At 45.9% G+C, this 22,500-nt stretch overlaps 1 protein-coding gene across 1 annotated transcript in view; it reads left to right on the forward strand.

Moving 5' to 3' along the window:
* The first annotated feature begins 777 nt into the window (after window positions 1–777).
* Window positions 778–22,500, forward strand: part of LOC306922704 (cyclin-dependent kinase 17-like) — a 49,606-nt gene continuing 27,883 nt past the window's right edge. The window contains exons 1-2 of the mRNA XM_079500485.1: window positions 778–1,207; window positions 21,099–21,247. Coding sequence (XP_079356611.1) covers window positions 21,121–21,247 — 127 coding nt within the window. The 5' untranslated portion in view covers window positions 778–1,207; window positions 21,099–21,120. The remainder of the gene's footprint in view (window positions 1,208–21,098; window positions 21,248–22,500) is intronic.

The following is a 22,500-nucleotide window of genomic DNA, read 5'->3' on the forward strand; positions in this document are numbered from 1 at the left end:
GTCAAAATGGGCTAGGCAAATATGTCATACCAAGCCGGCCTATCAGACATAATGTATGTCCTGGGTCGGTGTGACAGAGAGCAATTGAAGGCATAAAGTCAGACGGTGCTGCTTGCCAGAGTACGTCTCCTTCCAGATTTGACTGGAAATGAGCGCCTGAACAGTGAACAAGGCTGCTCTCTCTCTGCTCAGCAGAACTCCTGCTGGAAAGTATGTACCTCTCTGTTTGCTCAAGTCATTTCTCCCCCACCTGAATGGACAGGCCCCAGAAAAGAGTGAATGTGTGTAAACTGTTGTTGAGAGAGAGAGAGAGAGAGACAGAGAGACAGAGAGACACACACACACACACACACACACACACACACACACACACACACACACAGAGAGAAAGAGTCCTCTCCAAGATGTTGGGATTGTCACTCAATGAGTGGGGGAAAATGGTGGAAGAGTTATTCATAATGAGTATGCTGCTATATGTTTCACCATTTTGTAAAAAATAAAATAATAATAAAGGCATCAGTGGGACGTTTCCCCATTATAATTCATGTAAATCATTCGGTGCAGAAAATAACATGAACAATTACAATTGTGATTTAACTTTTAACCTAATTATAGCGGGGTTTTGTGCAACATTATTTTGGGGTTTGCAATTGCAACCGGTTGTTATGCAACTCATGCAGCCTGATTTGATTTTGAACATAATCAAACACTGCAACATAAACCTCCAGAAGGAGCCACTGTGGGGCGACATTTGATTAGATTTAATCCTCATAGCACACCAGGGGTGGCGCTGTTTCCCCACTAACTGCCCTGTAGTCGGAATAGTGTGAATGTAATTTTCGATGACACGGCGGTGTGGTGGTGTGTGGTGGCAGTAGGACACACACAGCTCGTCCCACCACAGCGATCAATCCTCAGCGTCGTTGGTTTGTCACGTTGAGTAGTATGTTTTCTCCTCGGTAAGCTAACGCCACTGGTTCTTCATCGTCTGGAGTGTAACTTCGAGGTGACGACGGGCATGTTGGGCGCCACGTCCCCGCGGATATAGGCGACAGCGAGCGAGGCAAAGAACCCAACACATCGAAAACAACAAAGCGTTCTTTTTCTTTTTTTACTACCCCTCCACGGTCGGTGGAAAGACGGCATCCGGCCTGAAAAGAAGCTCCGAGGTCGGGGACCCGGGTCGGAACAACGTACACCGTTTCTGGTGAGTGGAAATGATCTAGAATTCGTGTTGGTCCTTTACAATTACAGCAGAAAAACAAGTGGTTAATACGGTACGGGGAGCAGAGGCAGAGCACCACCGGTCGGCAGGCTGCTAGTTCACGATCCGTTGACAGAACAAACATTGTTATCGCCGCTGCATTGTCACAAAATGGGGTAACAATGTAGCAATGTTTACTCCACACCGCGCGTGAATGTAGGTGTGTGTGTGTGCGTGTCTACTGGATTCACTTTGGGCTTGTCCTGCTTGCCAAAGAATGGTTCCTGTTTATAAATAAACATTTCGCTAAACACCAACCGCCTGCAAGCTGATTTGCTCTAATTTAAATGTCAACACAGAGCAGGGTTTATTCTAACTTTTACGTAGGCTACCTGCAAGGCTGCACTTTCATTATGCCATTAGAGTAGACCACACACACACACACACACACACACACACACACACACACACACACATTTCAATGGTTCTGTGTTATGATATGAAAATAAAGGTTGTTGCCTTGTCCATGAGAAATGTGATTCATAGAGGTGATATTAGAACCTCCTGTTTAGTTAGAATAGTCACTCATAGTTCAATTGTTGTTACCGAATAATTTGAAGTGATTGGACAATCGTGACAGAGGGTCATTTGTCTGTGGAGTAGTGGACCCCCGTGGGAACCCCCCCCCCCCCCCCAGGGAACCCTGGGGCCTGGGCGTCCCTGAAACCCCTTTGAAAACTACTGTAGACCTATAGAATCTACAGTATATGGTGGAGTTGCAGTAGAAACCCCTGACTGCTGTTTAAGGAAGGAAAGTGTAAGACTATAATTTTGTCACAACTGTTTGAAAAGTAGGGCCTGCTGTGCTGTGCATGTATCAACTTGCTTGGATGGATAACCTGGCCAACATTTTACTGACCCATTTAAATTTGAAGATGTTTATCTTATTTCCTGTTCCTATTATTCAAGGCATGGCAGTTCCAAGCTACATGATACATCATCCTTGAGAATGAGGCCATTTAATCCATTGCCCCCCCCCTGAGGGATGATGTGGAGCATGTTTTGAGGAGTGCTGGTATTCGCCATTCCTCCATGGAATTCCTGTCCCCCTGCTCACTGCAAAGTGGCTCAGAGTCACTAGACTAGAGTTAATAACGTGTGTGTGTTTTAGGTCTAGGAAATAGACATGGATTGTTCTAGAATCTAGTGGAGATGTGTTTAGTATTGCCCGGCGATGCCAGAGTTTGGGTGCGTTGCCAATCCCACTTTGGGGGAGTCCTCTACTAGACCACTGTTTTGACTGACCTTTTGCTAAAAAAAGATTTTCTAGTCAATTTGGGGAAAAAAAGCCAATTTACACTTGCAATGCAGCATGTAGTGAGCATATACGTCGTTGATAATGCACACACACACACACACACACACACACACACACACACACACACAGTCGTTTAGCCTAAAATGATGACACATTGACTGCATAATTTCAGATACAGAAGTTGTCAAAAAAAAGTGAAATAATGGCTGTATTTGTTGGGATATAGTGTTGTTCACTCTGAACTTACAGTATCATTGATTGATTGAATACTTTATTAAGAGAAAAAAAAGCACAGGAAAGTACAGTTCAATACAAGGTCTGCTAATGCTTTGTTTCCTAATTTAAGGCTTGATTTGTTCTATGTGGGAACTGTGGATGAGAATTAGCCATCCATCCATCCATCTTCAACCGCTTATCCGTAGTCGGGTCGCGGGGGCAACAGCTCCACCAGAGAGCTCCAGACATTCCTCTCAAGAGCAACATTAGTAACTTCCTCCTGGGGGATCATCCCGAGGTGTTCCAAGGCCAGTGAGGCGATGTAATCCCTCCATCTGCGCCTTGGTCTCCTCCCAGTGGGACGTGCATCGAGGACCTCCCTAGGGAGACGCTCGAGAGGCATCCTAACCAGATGCCCGAACCACCTATAAAGCTGGCTCCTTTCCAGGCGAGGAAGCAGCGGCTCTATTCCGGGTCTCCCTCGCGTGACTGAACTTCTCACCCAACTCTAAGGCCTCACTCAGACCTTTACTGCATTGCTGTATGCTTGTTGGATGAATGTTGTGTAGTGTCATGGCCGCCCCAATGCATTTCCAATGGAAGTCACATGGTTTGTAGTCCACATTTTGGACTACAAGCTGTGTTTCGACTGCGCCCCTCCCCCTCATACAACACAAATGTGTCAAACCATGTGACTCCCATTGGAAATGCATTGGGGCGGCCATGGCACTACACAACATTCATCCAACAAGCATACAGCAATGCAGTAAAGGTCTGAGTGAGGCCTAAGGGAGATGCCAGCCACCCGTCGGAGAAAACTCATTTCGGCCGCTTGTATTCACGACCTTATTCTTTCTTTATCCTAGCATGGTTGTGAGCGACTTGCACGGGTTGAATGCAGGCTGCAACCCTGCAGGCATATGTAGTCACAACCATGCTAGGAAAAAGAATATCACCAACGGTAACTGTGTTGCAGCTCCGCGCCTCTCGCGGACAGCGACCACGGTAGAATCCACACTTCAACCCGCCAGGCAGGCTCAGGCAGCCAGCGGTGTTGACTGGTTACTCACTATAGCGACTTCCACCATTTCAACAATTAAGCACATACAACCCACTTCACATGAACGATATTGATGTAACCAGGAGATTTGGTCGGGGATCCGAGTCGACGTTCTGTCGGATCCTCAGAGTTCTCCCCGGGTGGAATCGAGCAGCGCGGCGAGCGTGGTCTGTGCAGACCCGAGAAACATGTACAGTACATGCAGTACAGTACAGTACATGCACCCCGCGGGAGACAAGCCAGTAAGCCACTGGTTTGTGCGAGGGCTGAGGGCTGCTGCTGCATTTCACCCCACCCAGACCAGGCGCTACATAGCGATTCTCATAGTTTCAACAAATAATCATAAACATACTATTTCACATGAACAATGTTGGTAAAACTAAGATATTTTAGGGGAAATACAATAATATACTATACATTGCATCGTGTTTCTCCCACACACTACTAGGAGACGCCCTCGAGGCGTCCTGGCTGTAAACACTAGTGGATATAACCACCCATGAGGGAGCCAAAGGGAGAGTGTCAATCTGCAGGAAAACACCCCGGCATCATTATATAGGGGAAGATAGAGGGGGAAAAAATATATATATAGATATGTTTTCAATTTTGTCTTAAATGTTGTCCATACAACCTTTAATATGCATTGTATATTGGTGCATATGGCACGTTTCCACTGGGGTCCTTTTGTACTCAATTGAAGAAGAGAAAGAAGAAGAGAAATTCATTTTAAGTTGTGAACGTAGCCTGTAGTTCATGGTGGCTCACTGACAACACCATCATTGATGTTGTCATGTTATAATAGCCACAATCTCACTGGGTTAATTCAGGGCCCTGGCAAGCAAGATGTGCAATTAGCCTCAGTGTAAACATATCTTGCTGCTATTTTATAGCAGGGCGAGTCGTAGTCGAGTGGTTTACGAGGCGAGGTGACTTTCTCTCATTTCCTGTGTGGAAGTTACAGTAACTTACACAACCCTTTCTTTGCTTGTTGTGACATTGGTTTAGGAAATACCGTAAGCAGCAGGTGTCGTGGTACCTGGCAAAGATGGTTGGTGGTACCGTGGTAAAGTGTCTGTTGGTGTGTGGTGGTTTGATGGGGATGGTTCCCTTGGTGAGGACCTTGGGGATGGTGGTACCGTGGTAAAGTGTCTGTTGGTGTGTGGTGGTTTGATGGGGATGGTTCCCTTGGTGAGGACCTTGGGGATGGTGGTAGCAGGGAAACATGATGTGTGTGTGGTGGTTTGATGGGGATGGTTCCCTTGGTGAGGACCTTGGGGATGGTGGTAGCAGGGAAACATGATGTGTGTGGTGGTTTGATGGGGATGGTTCCCTTGGTGAGGACCTTGGGGATGGTGGTAGCAGGGAAACATGTCTGTTGGTGTTTGGTGGTTTGATGGGGATGGTTCCCTTGGTGAGGACCTTGGGGATGGTGGTAGCAGGGAAACATGACTGTTGGTGTGTGGTGGTTTGATGGGGATGGTTCCCTTGGTGAGGACCTTGGGGATGGTGGTAGCAGGGAAACATGATGTGTGTGGTGGTTTGATGGGGATGGTTCCCTTGGTGAGGACCTTGGGGATGGTGGTAGCAGGGAAACATGACACGCCGTGAAACAGCTGTAGCCACGCGGCAGTGATCCCCATGAGGGCCAGTGCAGATCATATTATGTGTGTGCGTGCGCGTGCATACTTAAGAATAGATTAGTTTTCTGTGTGAGACTGCTATAGAACAAACATAGACACATGCACAGGATTGTACCACACTCAGTGAGAGGCTTACCTATATAAAGTCACTTTTCCATTGCATGGCAACGGCTTGCCTCATCTCTACTTGCCTTTTTTGGCATTAATTTTTAGGCATTCCTTTTTAGTACACCTGGTACTTTATGGGGATCTCCTTCGATTATCTAAGGAGATGCCAAAAGGTGACTGTCTGTCTATCTATCTGTGTGTTAAATAGAGATAATTTACAGACAGCACTAGTGTTGCTTTAACTTTAGCATTATTTAGTCATTTCCTATGCAGAGGGTAGGATGTCACTATGACAACCTGTGTGTGTGTGTGTGTGTGTGTGTGTGTGTGTGTGTGTGTGTGTGTGTGTGTGTGCGTGTGCGTGTGCGTGTGTGTGTGGTCAAGTTAAGTTAGTGGCATATAAACCTTTGTATTGATTCCTGTATGGAAATGCAGGTATTTTAACAGCTATAAAACACTGGACGGGTATAGGAAAGAAGAGCCATGCCTAAATGATACGTCATAGAACGACAGTCTGGGTGGGGAAGTGATTGTCATCACTCACCCAACACCGCTGAAGTGCCCTTGAGCAAGGCACTGAACCCCCAACTGCTCCCCCTGGAGCTGCTTAGTGGCCAACAGTATAAGACTGTGGTTGTACTGGTCAGCTCCCAGGGTTTAGTGTGTGTGTGTGTGTGTGTTTCTATGTGCAGGGCGTTGCTGAAAATGAGCACCTGTGCTCAGCTACTTCCCTGGGTAAATAAAGAATTAAAAAAACAAACAAAAACAAAACGGTGTTGCTTGCCGACATGTTCAGCAATCACGTTGCAACAGTAGAGTATAAATTGAGCTTATACAGTCTCTTTTTCCCTCCCATTCACAAGTTAATTGATTGTAGAACAGTTTCTCTCATAACAAGTTACCCGAGTTACATTTTCAATCATTGTTTAAGTCGCGTTTTTAATACGTTTTAAGACTCGGACAGAGTGGTATAGGTGACGCGTTAGGATGACGTCGCTGCAAAAAATTCAGTCCCACTGATGCAAAGGCTTCTGGGAAATGGAGGCCCAATGCATTCCAATGGCAGCGGTGGCGCGCAGCGGGAGCGTTCCTCTTCCACTCTTTGTTGTTGATCGCCACTTTGGATTTTTCAACACTACGACAAAGGATCACACTATTTTAACACATTTTGGGCAGGAACCCCTTTTGGTGTTAGCATTATGTTATGCTTTAGCTATTGAAAAATAGCAGATCTACAAGCTCATAGCGCGCCACCAAGTGGCGCGCTACGAGCTTGTAGGTCTGCTATTTTTGAAAAATCGAAGAACGACTGACATAGAAACATAGCTTTTTCAGAAAACTGTCAGGATTTAGAAGTCATTTATAGAATCGTTCCCAGGTCAAAATGGGTTAAAGCGGATTTTCATGATAAGGAACGATGATGTCGGCGCGGTGGTTCTTAGTGAAATCTAGGCAGTCAACAGGGCATCGCGATGAATTCATTCCGCAGTCAAACTGTTAAAAACAGTGCACAGTACACCCTGTATCAACGGATATACATTAATTTAAGAGTAAGGGCAATAATGCACCTACAATTCTTTTCAAAATCTTTTTTTATTTTCGTATGGGTGTCAAGTCACAGGTTCATAGAAAAAAATAAAATATCAGATTTTAGTATCAGTGACTGAGGTAAACAAACGTAGCCTACTGTATGAATCACAGAGATCGTGGGCAGACATAATGAAAAGACTGTTATTGTGCAAAACATGCCCCTTCAAGACAAAAGAAAAACATTTTCTCCCCTTCCAAGTCCCAATTTAGTAAAGCCAATTCCCCAGCCTCTCTACAAGTACTCCATCTCTGCTAACCCCCACAATCAGTCATTGGGAGGGTGAAGAAAGCCTCGGGTCTCCTCCGATACCCGGGCCATCAAGCCAACTGCACCTACAATTCTATAAATGCTAGATTGAGTTATTTTTACGAAGTGCGTGCGTGTGTGCCTGCAAGTACATTTCCCATTCACTTGTCCGGGCACAAAAGTCACTTGTCCGAGCAGCACGAGCACAAAAATAGGCCTACATTTTAAATCAACTAACTGTAAGTTGGTTTTACTTGATGAATACATGTTTGAATATTAGGTGAAAGTTTGCAAGTTAATAGCCCTAGATTAGAATGTATCCCTGGAGTATGTTCTGGGTTCATGCTGAAGCAAGCAGGCCATAGACAGCTGGCTGAAGGTTAATATGTCACCCCTCTCTGGGGAGCAGCTGCTATGTGACTATATCACAGTCCTGTCTATACATAGAGCCCGTGAATACAAACTATTTCTCTTTCACTACAGTTAACACAAGGAATCTGGCACCAGCTTTTAATTCTATACCACATGATGAATACAGTTGCCCTAGGCCTAGACAACAAATGCTGGCGCTATGTAGCAAAACTGAGCTGCCTGAGTCCACACCCCGAATCTCCCTCAGTCTGTAACTGGAAGTGTCCCCTTTGCTAAAGTCACCCAGCAGTGGCCGCGCAGGGCCAGCTGGCTATGAACCTGTTTGAGTCCTACAGTACTTGCTCATTACTCACTTAAAAGGTCTGTATCATTTACTCCTTGTAATGTCTGACAAACGGGTGATGGACGAATACTGCCTATTTTACCCTCACACTCAGCACATATGTCTTTAAAGCATTCAGACTGTTATTCACTTGGAGAGACTTATGTCTCCATCCAAAGTACTAGGCTATTTTCTGTAATAGCATATTAGCTAGGCATATTAGAGATGCTCTGAAATAATTACTTGGTAATTATGAGCTTACTAGTTACATAAAAAGATACAAAGTCCCATGTGTGGCTTGTTTATTAGAATATGATTTGAAACCCTGATTCAAAAGATTTTTGTAACTAATGAATCAGCGTGGACACATAAATCTCTCTTAAACCGAAACCACACCAATGCAACTATTCGCAACTCCTTGCAACATGCAACTAGCCAACTACATGCAACAACTCGCAACCATTATCTTATATATGGAAGTTGCAAGGAGTTGCATTGGTGTGACATGCCTTAAAAGGGTTTTGTTGCAAGGAGTTGCGACTAGTTGAAAGGAGTTGCAACTGGTGCCGTTTGGGCCTTGATGATGATATTATTTCTCTTCTGAAATTCAAACAGTATGTTCACCAGCACCCAGGCCTTTGCAAATGTACATCCTGGTTTCCCAAACTTAGAGCCCTGTGGTAAAACACACAGACTTTGACTAAAACAGCAGATGAATATTTGGCCTGGTCCCTGACTGTGTGGGTGCTGTAAAAGCTACTGTGTTTGCTGTTAGATATGGGTACTGATAATCTGATAACCCAGGCGGTCCTGCCACCCGTCCTCAGATAAGCGGTGTGGCCTGTTGCTCCTGTTGACAGCCAATAAAAGGCTTTTGGGAAAGACCTGCTGGTGTGGATGATCAGAGGCCTGTTGTTCCTATTGATGACTTTAACCGTCCCTATATTTTGGCATGTCACAAATTGTAATTCCCCCCCCCTCAAATTTAAAATAATTAAAAAATGTACATGTTCTTGAGTTAGAAGTCTACAAGCTTATACAACTATATTGGGCACTTGGCTACAGTGTATACTTTGGTCCCGTCCTTTTTATTCATGGACGCAAAGTCTCTTCACCGAAAATAGCCGATAATCCCAAAGGCAAGCTCAATATTTGGGAATGTGTCACATTCCCAAATATCTGCCTATTTTATCATCCCATCCCACTAACCAGAATCAGAACAGGGTCGACGTGGTGTCTGGCTGCTATAGGGCCATGCTTACCCGTACACTCCACTTGCCTCCACACTTACACACACTATTCATAAGAAGCGAACAAGAAGGCACTGGAGCAGCTCAGACGATTTAGGCCCTTAGTTTATTATAACAGGGTGCAAGTAAAAAGTTTCGATGTGTAAGTTACATCTTCGTCAGGTCATGAGTGACGTTGTCACTTTTTACCTGCACTCTGCTATAATAAACTAAGGGCCTAAATCGTCTGAGCTGCTCCAGTGCCTTCTTGTTCGCATGTTATCTGTCCTGCTCCTGAGATGCACCAGACTGACTGACCCTAGGCTAGAGGCACGGCTGGAACTCCCTTCTACACTATTCATAAGAACTCTGTCAAGGATCCCCCCAGCCCCCCCTCCCCCCAACCCCCCCGCGCCCCAGACCCCCCCCCCCCCCCCCCCCCCCCCCCCCTCGAGCTTGAAGTTCACCGAATAGGGATGCTGGGGTTCATGTGGTTAAGTGGGTTTAACAGCCAAAGGCTTCTAGGAATGACAACAAGGCCTGCTGGGTGAGAAATGAATGACAGATATGGGTGAACTTCCCCAATGGAAGTTGCAAGGAGTTGCGACTAGTTGAAAGGAGTTGCAACTGGTGTGGTTAAGTGGGTTTAACAGCCAGAGGCTTCTAGGAATGACAAGGCCTGCTGGGTGAGAAATGAATGACAGATATGGGTGAAGAAGAGAAAGGGAGGAGGAGGCATGGATGATAATCCGTTGTTCAACTTCTCTGTGATGCTAACACCCGGAACACAAACAAAGAGCAGGTAACTCCACTTCAGATCAGTGGAGCCCTCTCCTGGGTCATTCTTCAGATCAGTGGAGCCTCTCCTCTCCTGGGTCATTATCTTAACGTAATGAACCTGTCTGTTTATAATGCTCCCCCTGCCTTTTATCAGGGCTGTATAAAGAGCACGTCCGTCCCGCTGTCTGCCTGTCCTGATAACATCACACAGTGTCACAGTATCCCTTCATCTCTCAGTGGTCTGCTAGAGCCAAGTGTGTTCGTTTGGCAGAGAGGTATTAATTCACGTCAGTCTTCTATCGCATACACCAGCGGTACACACACACACACACACACGCACACGCACGTGCGCATGTTTTTCCTGCAGGGAAAAGCTTTGCTTTGCCTTGCCGGTGCTGGTCAGGGGAGGGAAATTTGATAGATTTAAATACATTTTTTTTGCCCTCAAAGGGGAGAGGGGAGAAGTTGCTTAACAGAAACACAAAATCTACCTTATAATAAACAGATTTGGCAGCACAGTGCCAGACAGTGGCCTTTTGGTTAGAATGTCCGCCCTGAAACTGGGAGGTCGGGGTTTGATCCCCGACCGAGGGTCATACCAAAGACTGCCTCCCTGCTTGGCACTCAGCATCAATGGGTTGGATTGGGGGGTGAAATGAACTAATGAAATGATTCCTGAGCACGGCACGGCTGCGGCTCACCACTCCTTGGCTGCGGCTCACCGCTCCAAGAGATGGGTCAAATGTGGAGAACAAAATGTCACTGTGGTAACGTGTGTGACAAATCGTACGACTTTGACTTTTGGCTTATTTCTGGCAACACCTCTGGCTTCTAGCTAGAGGCTCAATGTTATGCTAGGCTTTGCTGCGTTTCTTCTGACTGTCCATCATGGCATGCTCCCTGACTGGGAGACTGTCCATGGCATGCTCCCTGACTGGGAGACTGTCCATGGCATGCTCCCTGACTGGGAGACTGTCCATGGCATGCTCCCTGACTGGGAGACTGTCCATGGCATGCTCCCTGACTGGGAGACTGTCCATGGCATGCTCCCTGACTGTCCATGGCATGCTCCCTGACTGGGAGACTGTCCATGGCATGCCCCCTGACTGGGAGACTGTCCATGGCATGCTCCCTGACTGGGAGACTGTCCATGGCATGCCCCCTGACTGGGAGACTGTCCATGGCATGCTCCCTGACTGGGAGACTGTCCATGGCATGCTGCTACCTGACTGGGAGACTGTCCATGCACGTTAATCCGACAGTGGGGACCTCGTGTGTGTGTGTGTGTGTGTGTGTGTGTGTGTGTGTGTGTGTGTGTGTGTGTGTGTGTGTGTGTGTGTGTGTGTGTGTGTGTGTGTGTGTGTGTGTGTGTGTGTGTGTGTGTGTGTGTGTGTGTGTGTGTGTGTGTGTGTGTGTGTGTGTGTGTGTGTGTGTGTGTGTGTGTGTGTGTGTGTGTGTGTGTGTGTGTGTGTGTGTGTGTGTCGCAGCAACAGTGGAAGTGGTTTTCATTTACATATACAAAACTGTACCCCCAATTTAGTTGTGGCCAATTCCTCCATTGTAGTCCTTGTCACTGGCCTCCTGTACTGATCTGGGGAGTGTAACCAATGTGTCTCCTCCGATACACACGTGGAGATGCCAGGCAGCCGCTTCTTTTCACCTGACAGTGAGCAGTTTCACTGAGAGAGGTACTGAACAAGCACCCTGCACCCAGACCAACCTGTAGGAGTTAGTCGGTAATGCAATGACAGAACACCCTCCCGTGGCCCCAGGCCCACCCAGATTGACAGCATGCCCCAACACCCTCCCGTGGCCCCAGGCCCACCCAGATTGACAGACAGCATGCCCCACTGTATGAGATCCATGAAATTCCAGCGGGCAGAGTTGCGTTGCGACTGCAGCATGGCAGCCACAGCTGGTCATGGCCGCTCTAGAGTCTAGTAGACGATGCTTGTGATTCCATCAGATGCATTTCAGAATCCAGACATGGCCCAGAAGCGGCGAGCACGCATGCTCCGCTGCGCCTGGTCTATTTTTTCCTGCATGCTGCTCGTGGAAAGCGGCCAAAAATCATATCGACATCCTCCACTGAAAATAGCCGATCTGACATGTATAAAGTTTCTAACTTTAGAATGCATCGCTATGTGACGTGCTGTGAGCTTGTAGATCTGCAATCTTCAGGGAATGTTTGCCCCCAGAATAGGGGCACTAGGGTTCAAGTAGCCTGGGGTCCACCTATGCTTTCTATGGCATAGGCAGCTCCCGGCAGGATCCGCCGGGAGAATCTAGACGCAGCTGTGCGACATGAGACTAATTCATTAGAGTGACATAGAGAGAGAGGAGTGTGTGTGTGTGTGTGTGTGCGTGTGTGCGTCAATTTAACAAAGGTGCAGACGATCAGAAATCGGCAGAGAGTGATCGACGTTTGTGCTACTCTATGCCGAATTGAAGTAGACTCGGACCCAGACTTTTTTTTTTCTCCCTGGAAATAAAAACTTCTGGGTTTCCGAGGCTAGGGTTCAAGTGGTTAAGCCATATTAAATTAGCTGAAATCGCCAATCTAAAACTCGAGGTCGCGTGAGCTTCTGGGGAAAAAATAAATAAAAAGGCTGATATATCAATAAAACTATCTAAAATCAGATCAGACCCGTCTGAAGTGAGTGGTACTGTACTGTACTGTACTGTACTGTACTGTACTGTACTGTACTGTACTGTACTGTACTGTACTGTACTGTACTGTACTGTACTGTACTGTACTCCTCCCCTGGCATGTGTGTACTGTCTGTGTGGCTGTGCAACAGTGACACTTGGTGGTGAACAAACGCTATAATGCTATTTGCGTGCTCGGACACAGCCAGGGACACGGGGACAGACTGACCCCGGGACACAGCCACACACATAGCTGTCTACAGGAGTGGTTGCACCACTCAGAAAGGAGAGTACGTCTGACAGCGGGTCACGGGTGTTGCTACTAGGTCACAGGGAGAGCTTACAGGGAAAGAGAGGAGCAGGCCAGGCCTTGTCAATCAAGCTGCTGTAACCATAGCAACAGTGTTAATCAGCGTCAAGTCCTTATTGTCACAGATATCTGTGGCCGTGCGTCACCCATCGGCTCTGGGCCTGCTCCTGCTTGGCCTCAGTCTCTGGTGAAGGTGTCTGCTATCGTCACACGCACAGCCTAACAGTTAATAATAAAATAAAAGAAAATATATAAAAATCATCATAATATTGCAATTTCCAAAAGGCAGATGCTGCAATTAATTGTGCAAGAGAAGGGTCAAAATTAAAATTTAAAGAAGGTACTGGTAGACACATTGATTCTAGTGTTTTAGGAGCATCCCCATTGAACACACCAAAGGTCCGACATGCGGAAATCAACAACATTGCTACCAACATTGTGTTGGTCCGACATGTCGGGGTTCGATCCCCGGCCGGGACATACCAAAGACTGTAAAAATGGGACCCAATGCCTCCCTGCTTGGCACTCGGCATCAATGCAACGAATCAAATGATTCCCGAGCATGGCACGGCTGCAGCTCATCACTCCTTGGCTGCGGCTCACCGCTCCAAGAGATGGGGCAAATGCGGAGAACAAATTTCACTGCGGTAACGTGTGTGACAAATCATATGACTTTGACTTTGATTCTGGCGGCATAGCAGTAGAACAAATTTCACGCCATTATTGTGCCGAAACTGGGTTCGGTGAGATCAGTGGGGCTCCTTCTGGTGTTGTGCCTGACCTGCGTGTGTCTTTTACGCTATTGAAGTAGTCTGACGGGTACATGGGTATCCCTGTGTTCTATTGAAGTAGTCTGACGGGTACATGGGTATCCCTGTGTTCTCACGTATTTTGAAGACCAGGCCCATTGCGAGTTTCTTTACTCTGTCCTCTAGTCTACCCTGAGCCATCCCATCCTAGCATAATGAGCAGGGCTGAGGTGAGTTCTGGGTGGAAGGCCTAGTAGTAACCTTACCCGTTTATTTTGAGAGGTCTGCGCCTTTGTTTTTAATGCCTTTTGATGTCCTCACGTACCACAAGGTGCATGCATTGTCGAAAGGATATTGGATGAGTGCTGCTGCATCTCCTCTGCGGTCACTGGGAACACACTGTGTCCTCAGTGTGTTCCTACTGACCGCAGAGGAGATCCTGAATAGAAAACAAATTCTACCACAGTCTGGACCCACACAGGAAGACGAAGACCTCCTGGTGAACCCCCGACATTACTGCGGCTGCCATTTAGAAAAAATAATGAATGAATGTGAGGGGTTAAGAAAGAGGGAGTGTGTTAATGTTTTGTGTTTGTCTGTGTAAAAAATATATATATCACAAAAAAGAGAGCAAGAAAGTGAGACAAAGAGAGAGTGAAAAAGTGCAATTGTTGGCATGACTCGAGGGTGAGCTCAGCCTTGCTTTTCTAAAGAGCAGCCTTCTCACCCTGGCCAAGACAATGAGGACATGAGTGAAGGAGCTGGCTCCATTATGGGATGCTTATATAAAGGCCACCATTGTGTGCAGCAGAAAGCGAGTTTCCTGTATTAAAGAAATTAAGACAAAAAATGTCTAGGAGGCCTTGCTTAGCCTGCTGGGTAGAGCTGACCTGTGCACGACGGCAGCACGGCAGGCATGATTCCCCCATACCGAGGGGCAGGTGAGGCTTAACCCATTTTGGGTGGGAACCCCTTTTGGTGTTAGCATTATGTTATGCTTTAGCTATTGAGAAATAGCAGACCTACACTCGGTGGCGCGCTATGAGCTTGTAGGTCTGCTATTTTTGAAAAGTCAAAGAACGACTGACATAGAAACATAGCTTTTTCAGAAAACTGTCAGGATGTAGAAGACATTTTTATAATCTGATCTCAGGTCAAAATGGCTTAAAGGACAGATTGACTCTTGACTCTTGAACAGCGAGGTGCAACACAAGACATCAAGGCTGTTCTTTCCTCTTCCGTTGCTCTTTCTATTCCCTCCTTCTGTTCTCTTCTCACCTTGCCTTTCACACTTGTCGTCTGTGTCACTAGGATTGACGTCATTGTACTGGTCCGGCAGTGTTCGATTTGTAATTAAACAAGACATTTTACCACAACATTAGCCAGTGTCAACATATATTGATATTTAAAGGTGTTTAGGGTGTGCGTGTGCGCTTACTCTCATCAGCCACACTGATGCCCCTTGTCCATTGTTGGCATACTGTCTGCTCAGGGCATCTACAGTATGTGGGACATCTACAGTATGTGGGCTAAAGATGCCCACTGGCATTACATAACATCAACATCCATAGGGTGCCATATATATAAATATATATATATATATATAGCTTGTATGTTTGTATCACTGTGCTTTCCCAAGAGAACTCCTTCACCAGTATGACTATGACCACTGACCTGAGTGTGGTCATCAGGTCATGTAAACGTATATTTTACTATATGAAGTGCCTCGGATGCCATTTGCCTCAATATCCTGATTGATCTTGAACTCCTTGACAGTGTTGGAGGTGATGATGATAATGATGATGGTGGCAGATTGGTCCACTAAGCTGAAATGGGACAGTTCCAGGGATGATGAATTCTGCAGAGAGAGGCGGCCTCAGCGGAGCGCTAACCTGACTTCCTGTGCTGCAGGGTGTGCGTTAGGGGTGTAAAAAAAATTACACTATGAACGATTAAAAATCGATTCATAATTTCCAAAAATCGATTTACAGGAGTTTTCACTACATGGTGTTTGTGTTATGAAATGTAAGCTTACCCTAATCACAGTAACCATCATGTCTTCAGTCATTTTCAAGTTACTGTAGTCAGTACTAGTCACTTCAGTTCAGCACAGCTGTATTGTATTGTAGTATTGAATCGAGAATCATTTTGAATAGAGAATAGTTTTGAATCTGGAAATTTCGCAGCCCTAGTGTGCGTGTGCGCTTACTCTCATCAGCCATACTGATGTCCATTGTTAGCATACTGTCCGCTCAGGAAGATGACATCTACAGTATGTGGGCTAAAGATGCCCACTGGCATCACATAACATCAACATCCATAGGGTGCCAGGCAGCTCCCTCCCCGTTCTCCCCTGCTATCTTCTGCTTTCTGTCCCTGTGAGGCAGGCTGAACTCAGCATTCAGCTGGAGCTTGATGGGGGAGTTGCGATGCGTCGCCACCGCTTGTTCGTAGGGGATGGGGAAAAGGGGTGGGGGGTAGTTGTGGGTGAACGAACACCATGGGGGGTAGTTGTGGGTGAACGAACACCGTGGGGGGTTGGAGTTGGCTACGACCTCTAGTCTATAGGGTGTTTGATGAAGGGAGATCCAACATCTCCATGTTGTTTTCCGCCTTGCAGTGGGGGAAAGCAGCAGGGTTGCTGTGGCAACAAATCCCTAATCGACGAGTGTGGGACCCATTCAGTTCAATTCAAAGGGCTTTATTGGCATGAGAAAACATACGTTTACATTGCCAAAGCACAATACAACAATACAGCAATTACAATCAAAACAAAAGGAATATACACAATGATTAGTCTTTAGGGTGGTTGTGTTCCATTTGATATCCTTCTCCTGTCACAGCAACTCACAAATCTTGCTGCTGTGTTTGCACATTGTTGTACTTCGCCCAGTTTTTTGTCATTGGTCATGTTTTCAAAATCTCCGTGTGTGGTTGTAATCTGTGGGAACTTAGTATGTGTCTCTGATGTCTTGGTACAATGGACAGATGGTTAGGAAGTGTAGCTCGGTTTCCACTTCATTTTGTGTGCAGTGGGTGCATAGTCTGTTTTCTCTCGGGATACAGGTCTGCCTATGACGGCCGGGACCCACCCTCCAACATCACCTCCCACCACCCCTTCGTGGCTGTTTCCCAATGGAGCTCAGAGCTCAGATTCCCCCCCCCCCCCCCTCCCCCCTCAGGGGAGCATGGTTCGCGTTGGGGACATGGGATCATGTCCAGGGTTACCAAGTCCACTTATTTCCCGCAACTTTAGGCGTATTTTTGTTCCAGACTTGCATTTTTTTGGGCTTTAAAAAAAATGCGATGCCTTGTTTTTGAAAACAAGCCAACATTTTGGGGGAGTGTGAATCACATTGAGTGACATCATTGGTAATGGTATATAATAAAGTATGTGTGTAATAGTATAATAAATGACCAAAACATACATTATTAGACATACAAGAATTTATAATGATAAATGCATCAAGTCTTTTTTTTATTAGGATTATATGGCCATAGTATTGTGCCTGTTTTAGCTTGTTTTTCGAGGGGAGATTTGGTGTATTTCTCTCGCAAGAGTAGGCTTGTTTTTGGCTTGTTTTTGGACGTGGGTTGGCTTATTTCTCTCACGATGGTTGGCAACACTGATCATGTCCAAACTAAAGCTCCACACTCCAAGACCTAAAGCCAGGGGATTGAGCATATCAGAGACTAGTACACCACCCATAAACCTTCTCCTTTTAACCTCCAATGCTGCCATAATGTTTCCATTTTCTACAGAGCGCATTATGGGAATGTATATGTATTATGTACACAGTCAGAGTTGTATATAAGCTCATAATCCCTGTCATCTACGTATGATAAAGGACATGCAATGTACATGTATTTGCTTCCAAACATGACTTAACAGAATTACGTATTATCAGACAAATTTAACACCGGATCTCCCATTAACCCATATTAACCCCTTTTGGTGTTTTAAGCATTATGTTATACTTTAGCTATTGAAAAATAGCAGATCTACAAGCTCATAGCACGCAAATCTTTGAATGTATATTCTTTCAGAGCGAACGTTTTTAACTCAAATCTTTGCTTCTGGCGGGTCCCTGGAACAACATATTTTCCGATGGGGGTCGGCAGGCAATTACATAATCTTGGGGGTCCTTGACATGAAAATGTTTGAGAATGACATGACATAGAAACATGAGGTTTTCAGAAAACTGTCAGGATTTAGAAGACATGTTTTAACCCATTTTGGGCGGGAACCCCTTTTGGTGTTAGCATTATGTTATGCTTTAGCTATTGAAAAATAGCAGACCTACAATCTCGTAGCGCGCCACTCGGTGGCGCGCTACGAGCTTGTAGGTCTGCTATTTTTGAAAAATCGAAGAACGACTGACATAGAAACGTAGCTTTTTCAGAAAACTGTCAGGATGTAGAAGACATTTTTAGAATCTGATCTCAGGTCAAAATGGGTTCATCTAAATGGGTTCACTGATTCACTTTAGTGGTTCCCAAACCTTTTAGCTCAAGACCCAAAAGAGAACTTAGACGTTTGCCCGGGACCCAAACTAGTGAAAATAGCAGATGTACTACCAGCTCACAACGCGTTGCTTCACGCCACGCTGTGAGCTTGTGGGGGGTGCATACTTAGTTTAGACTAGTCATTGGTTAGACATGGGTTAAGGTTAGGTTTAGGTGTGCTGCCCCGTGGGAGGTTAGGTTTAGGGTGAGGGTTTGAGATAGGTTGTAGTTGTAGGACTGGTCTAACCAATGACTAGTCTAAACCAAAAACTGTCTAAACTAAGTACTGCACCCGCTTGTGGATGTTTTTTCTTTTATCTTTTTTTTTTTTTAAAGTAGGAAACGGAGACAATTCGATTTTTTCTTTACTTGTGACCCATACAAATTTGTCTGTGACCCACATGGGTCCCACCCACCTTTTGGGGAAGCGGTGCACTTGAGAATGCAACGTCATAGGTCATAGGTCACAGTTCAGTTGAACTGTATTGTCCATAACTGGAACCTCAACATACTTTGTGGCTGAACTGACTTGACTTGCAACCGTCTTATCCCAGTACTGTGAATAACTAGATTGACTCACTGTCTTTGATCATTGATTTCCTGATGACTAACTTATAGTAGAATGTAACCGAAACGGAAACACAACATGACTGTTTAGCTCAAGAGTCTGAGTAATGCTTGCTTAACTACATTTGGCATAGGTTTTTGGTTCTTCCTGCTATTGTCCCGACTCGCCGTAGTCTTATGTCATGGCCTGACGTGACGTGTACGGCTGGCTTCAGTTCAGTTTATAAGATATGACGAGGAGAGACGAACGCTGCCTGTGGAGAGCCGTTGACAGGCAGCTCTAGCCCTCGGGGGGACGGTACGAGTCATGTGGCTTCATGCTTCGCTCTTACTCACACTGAGAGAGACAGTCAGGCACATGTCCATGTCTGCACTAGCAGTGGAGGGAAGATGGCTCCATTGAGGTTCGCCGGGAGAGTTAGTGCTAGGCAATATTGGCAAAAGAAACCCCTCATATATCACTCACTCACTCACTCATTCATTCACTCACTCACTCACTCACTCACTCACTCACTCACTCACTCACTCACTCCCTCACTCAGTCACTCAGTCACTCGCTCTCTCTCTTCCCTTTTCTCTGTGATGGAAAATGGAATGGAATGGAATGCGTGTTGTGAACTGGATGTTGTCCGAGCTAGTCCTGTTCCATTCAGCCACAAATCCCCTGGTTTAGGATTTGCTTTTACAGTATGATGTGTTCAGGACCATACTCCCACCAAACCCACGGGTAGCAATCTCTCCCCAGCTTGTCCCATCTTCCCAGAACAGTAAAGTAACAGGCTAACAGCTCCTGCGTCAGCTGAGTCACAATTGGCATCGGTGAGCTGATCGTTGCTTGTCAACACTTCTCTGCCTTGTGAACTAACCATGGGGCGGCGATGGCTTAGGGGTAGAGTGGCTGGATGGTAACCGTGAGGTTGCCAGTTCGAACCCGGGCTCCCCCAGAGTTACTGTCGAAGTGTCCTTGAGCAAGACACTGAACCCTACATTGCTCCCGATGTGCTAGTTGGTGCCTTGCATGGTTTCCGCTGCCATCGGTGTATGAATGTGTGTGTGAATGGGTGAATGTAATGCACAATCTCTGTGAAGCGCCTTGGATAAAGGCGCTATATAAATGCACCATTTACCATTTACCATTTAACCATGTCTGCTCCACACAGACACTTGCGTCTTGATGTGGCATTAGGAAACGCAGCCCGAGGCGGGCGGTTGAGGTGTATTCTTTCATATCTTCTTCCAATGAAAGTGGTTTGGACTACCCATTAATTCAGCTACATGTCATGGCCTGCAAAGTTCCATGTATGAATTGTCGGGAATTTTCTGGGAAACACACTTATAGGACAGGTGTCAAGTGACAAAACTGTTATGTAATATACATACACTAAGCTGTGTGACTCAGCAATTTGGGGTTCAGTGTCTTGCTCAAGGACACTTCGACACTAACTATGGGGGAGCCCGGGTTCGAACAGGCAACCTTGCGGTTACCATCCAGCCACTCTACCCCTGAGCCACCGCCGCATTGAGAGATTGTTATTTGAGGAATTGTTGCGAGAAGTTATTACGAAATGTATTCCTTACAGCTCACATGTATGACTATTTCCAAACTGCACAGCAGGACTCTGTGTCTGTGTTGCTACTTGCTAGTTTCTACAGTACTGTATGTCTCAGCCATCATCTTTAAGAGGTTTTGACATATCCTTATACTTACTTAAGACTCCCTGTCTTAATTAGGTCTATCCATAAAGCACAAGTCAATGCATTTTTGGTAGCTGAGATATTGGAAGTGAATGTTGGTTACATTATTAGCATTATGAGTAATATTATTATTACTGTATTATTAGTAGTAGTAGTAGTTTTACTTAACCCATTTTGGACTGAGGTCGATTAAAAAAAAAAAAATGTTTCTGAAAAACCTATGTTTCTATGTCAGTGGTGCTCAACCTTTTTCATGTCAAGGACCCCCAGAATTATCTCTATTGGGCCACGGACCCCATCTCAAAATATGTTATGTAACCAGATTTGACTGAGCCTGCCATCACGCAAATTCCAGCTTTTCACCAGAGGAGAAAAACTTTTTTATTTTTTTTTCAAAAATGAGTTTATAGCACAGGCAGACTCTTCACATACTAGAGCATGTCTGGGTCTTACCAATAGAGGTTCCTTCCGTCCCCTCTAAAAGTGTGTGTGTGTGTTTCACTCTTTTAACCCCATTCCTCTGTATGCGTCCACAGGCCTCCCCTTCCCGAGAGCTCCATGGAGAAGATGAAGAGGTTCAAGCGGCGTCTCTCGCAGACGCTGAGGGGGAGCCACACCATCGATGAGTCACTCTCTGAGCTGGCTGAACAGATGACCATCGAGGAGAACGGCCTGAAGGACAGCGGTGAGTGAGCGACTTGTGATCTCACCTGTCTTCAAGTTTAACCCATTTTGACCTGAGATCAAATTCTAAAAATGTCTTCTACATCCTGACAGTTTTCTGAAAAAGCTATTTTGTTTCTATGTCAGTCGTTCTTCGACTTTTAAAAAATAGCAGACCTACAAGCTCGGTGGAGCGCTATGAGCTTGTAGATCTGCTATTTTTCAATAGCTAAAGCATAACCTAATGCTAACACCAAAAGGGGTTCCCGCCCAAAATGGGTTTATTAGAAAACATCATTGCATAACAGTATGAACTAGAAGAAGTGCCCGTCAGGGCACAGGTCTCCACCAGGATTTGGATAAAATCTGAAGGACTAATATAAAAAAAGGTGTTGCACATAAATGGGCCTCCTGGTGGTGCTCGAAAAGGCAGAATTGAAAAATGCAGGCCAGATTTTCTTCCTTGAGCTGTAGGAAACCGAACACTCCTGTGAACTTTGGATGGAATCTGAAAAATCTGAAAGACCTGTTTTGTTGAATGGCTATAGAGAGACTGTGTACCAATTTGCGTGATGTTTGGTACAAAATCTGTAGGTGTACTGTCAAAAAAATTGTTTTGCAAAAAGCGGCCTCCTTGTGGCGCTATAACAGGCCAATGTGAAAACTTTGGGTCAGGGGTTCATCTCTGGCATCCAGGGAGTGTGTGCAGATTTTGGGCTGTGATCAAGCCAACGGTGCCCGAGATTAATTAAGATGGACGAACGGACATACGGACGGACACACGGACGGAGTGCAAAACATACTCTCTCCCCCTGCCTTCGGCCTGGTGGAGACAATTATGATGTTTCTTACAATTCAATTCAATGCACACACACACACACGCACACATACAGCACGATTCCCTTCCCACGTGCATATGGCACAGTTCATTACATCATCACTCAGTGGGAGGCATTCGAAATCTGACCTACTAAGGCTTCAGAAAGAACAAAGCTAGAGTTGCGTGGCAGCTTATCTTTTCTTCGCCTGTTCAGCAGATCTGCGGGTGCGAGGGAGCGAGGTGCGGGTGCGAGGGAGCGAGGGAGGCAGGGAGCGAGCGTGCCTTGGTACTCTTCAGTGTTGCCATGGCGTTCTGTGGTCTGGAAACATTCCATTCCATAGAAGACATGTTTTAATCTACAGTAAATGGGTTCACTGATTCACTTCAGTGGTTCCCAAACCTTTTAGCTCAAGACCCAAAAGAGAACTTAGACGGTTTTGCCCGGGACCCAAACT

This window comes from Electrona antarctica, assembly GCF_951216825.1.
Source record: "Electrona antarctica genome assembly, chromosome: 5".
Lineage (NCBI taxonomy): Eukaryota > Metazoa > Chordata > Actinopteri > Myctophiformes > Myctophidae > Electrona > Electrona antarctica.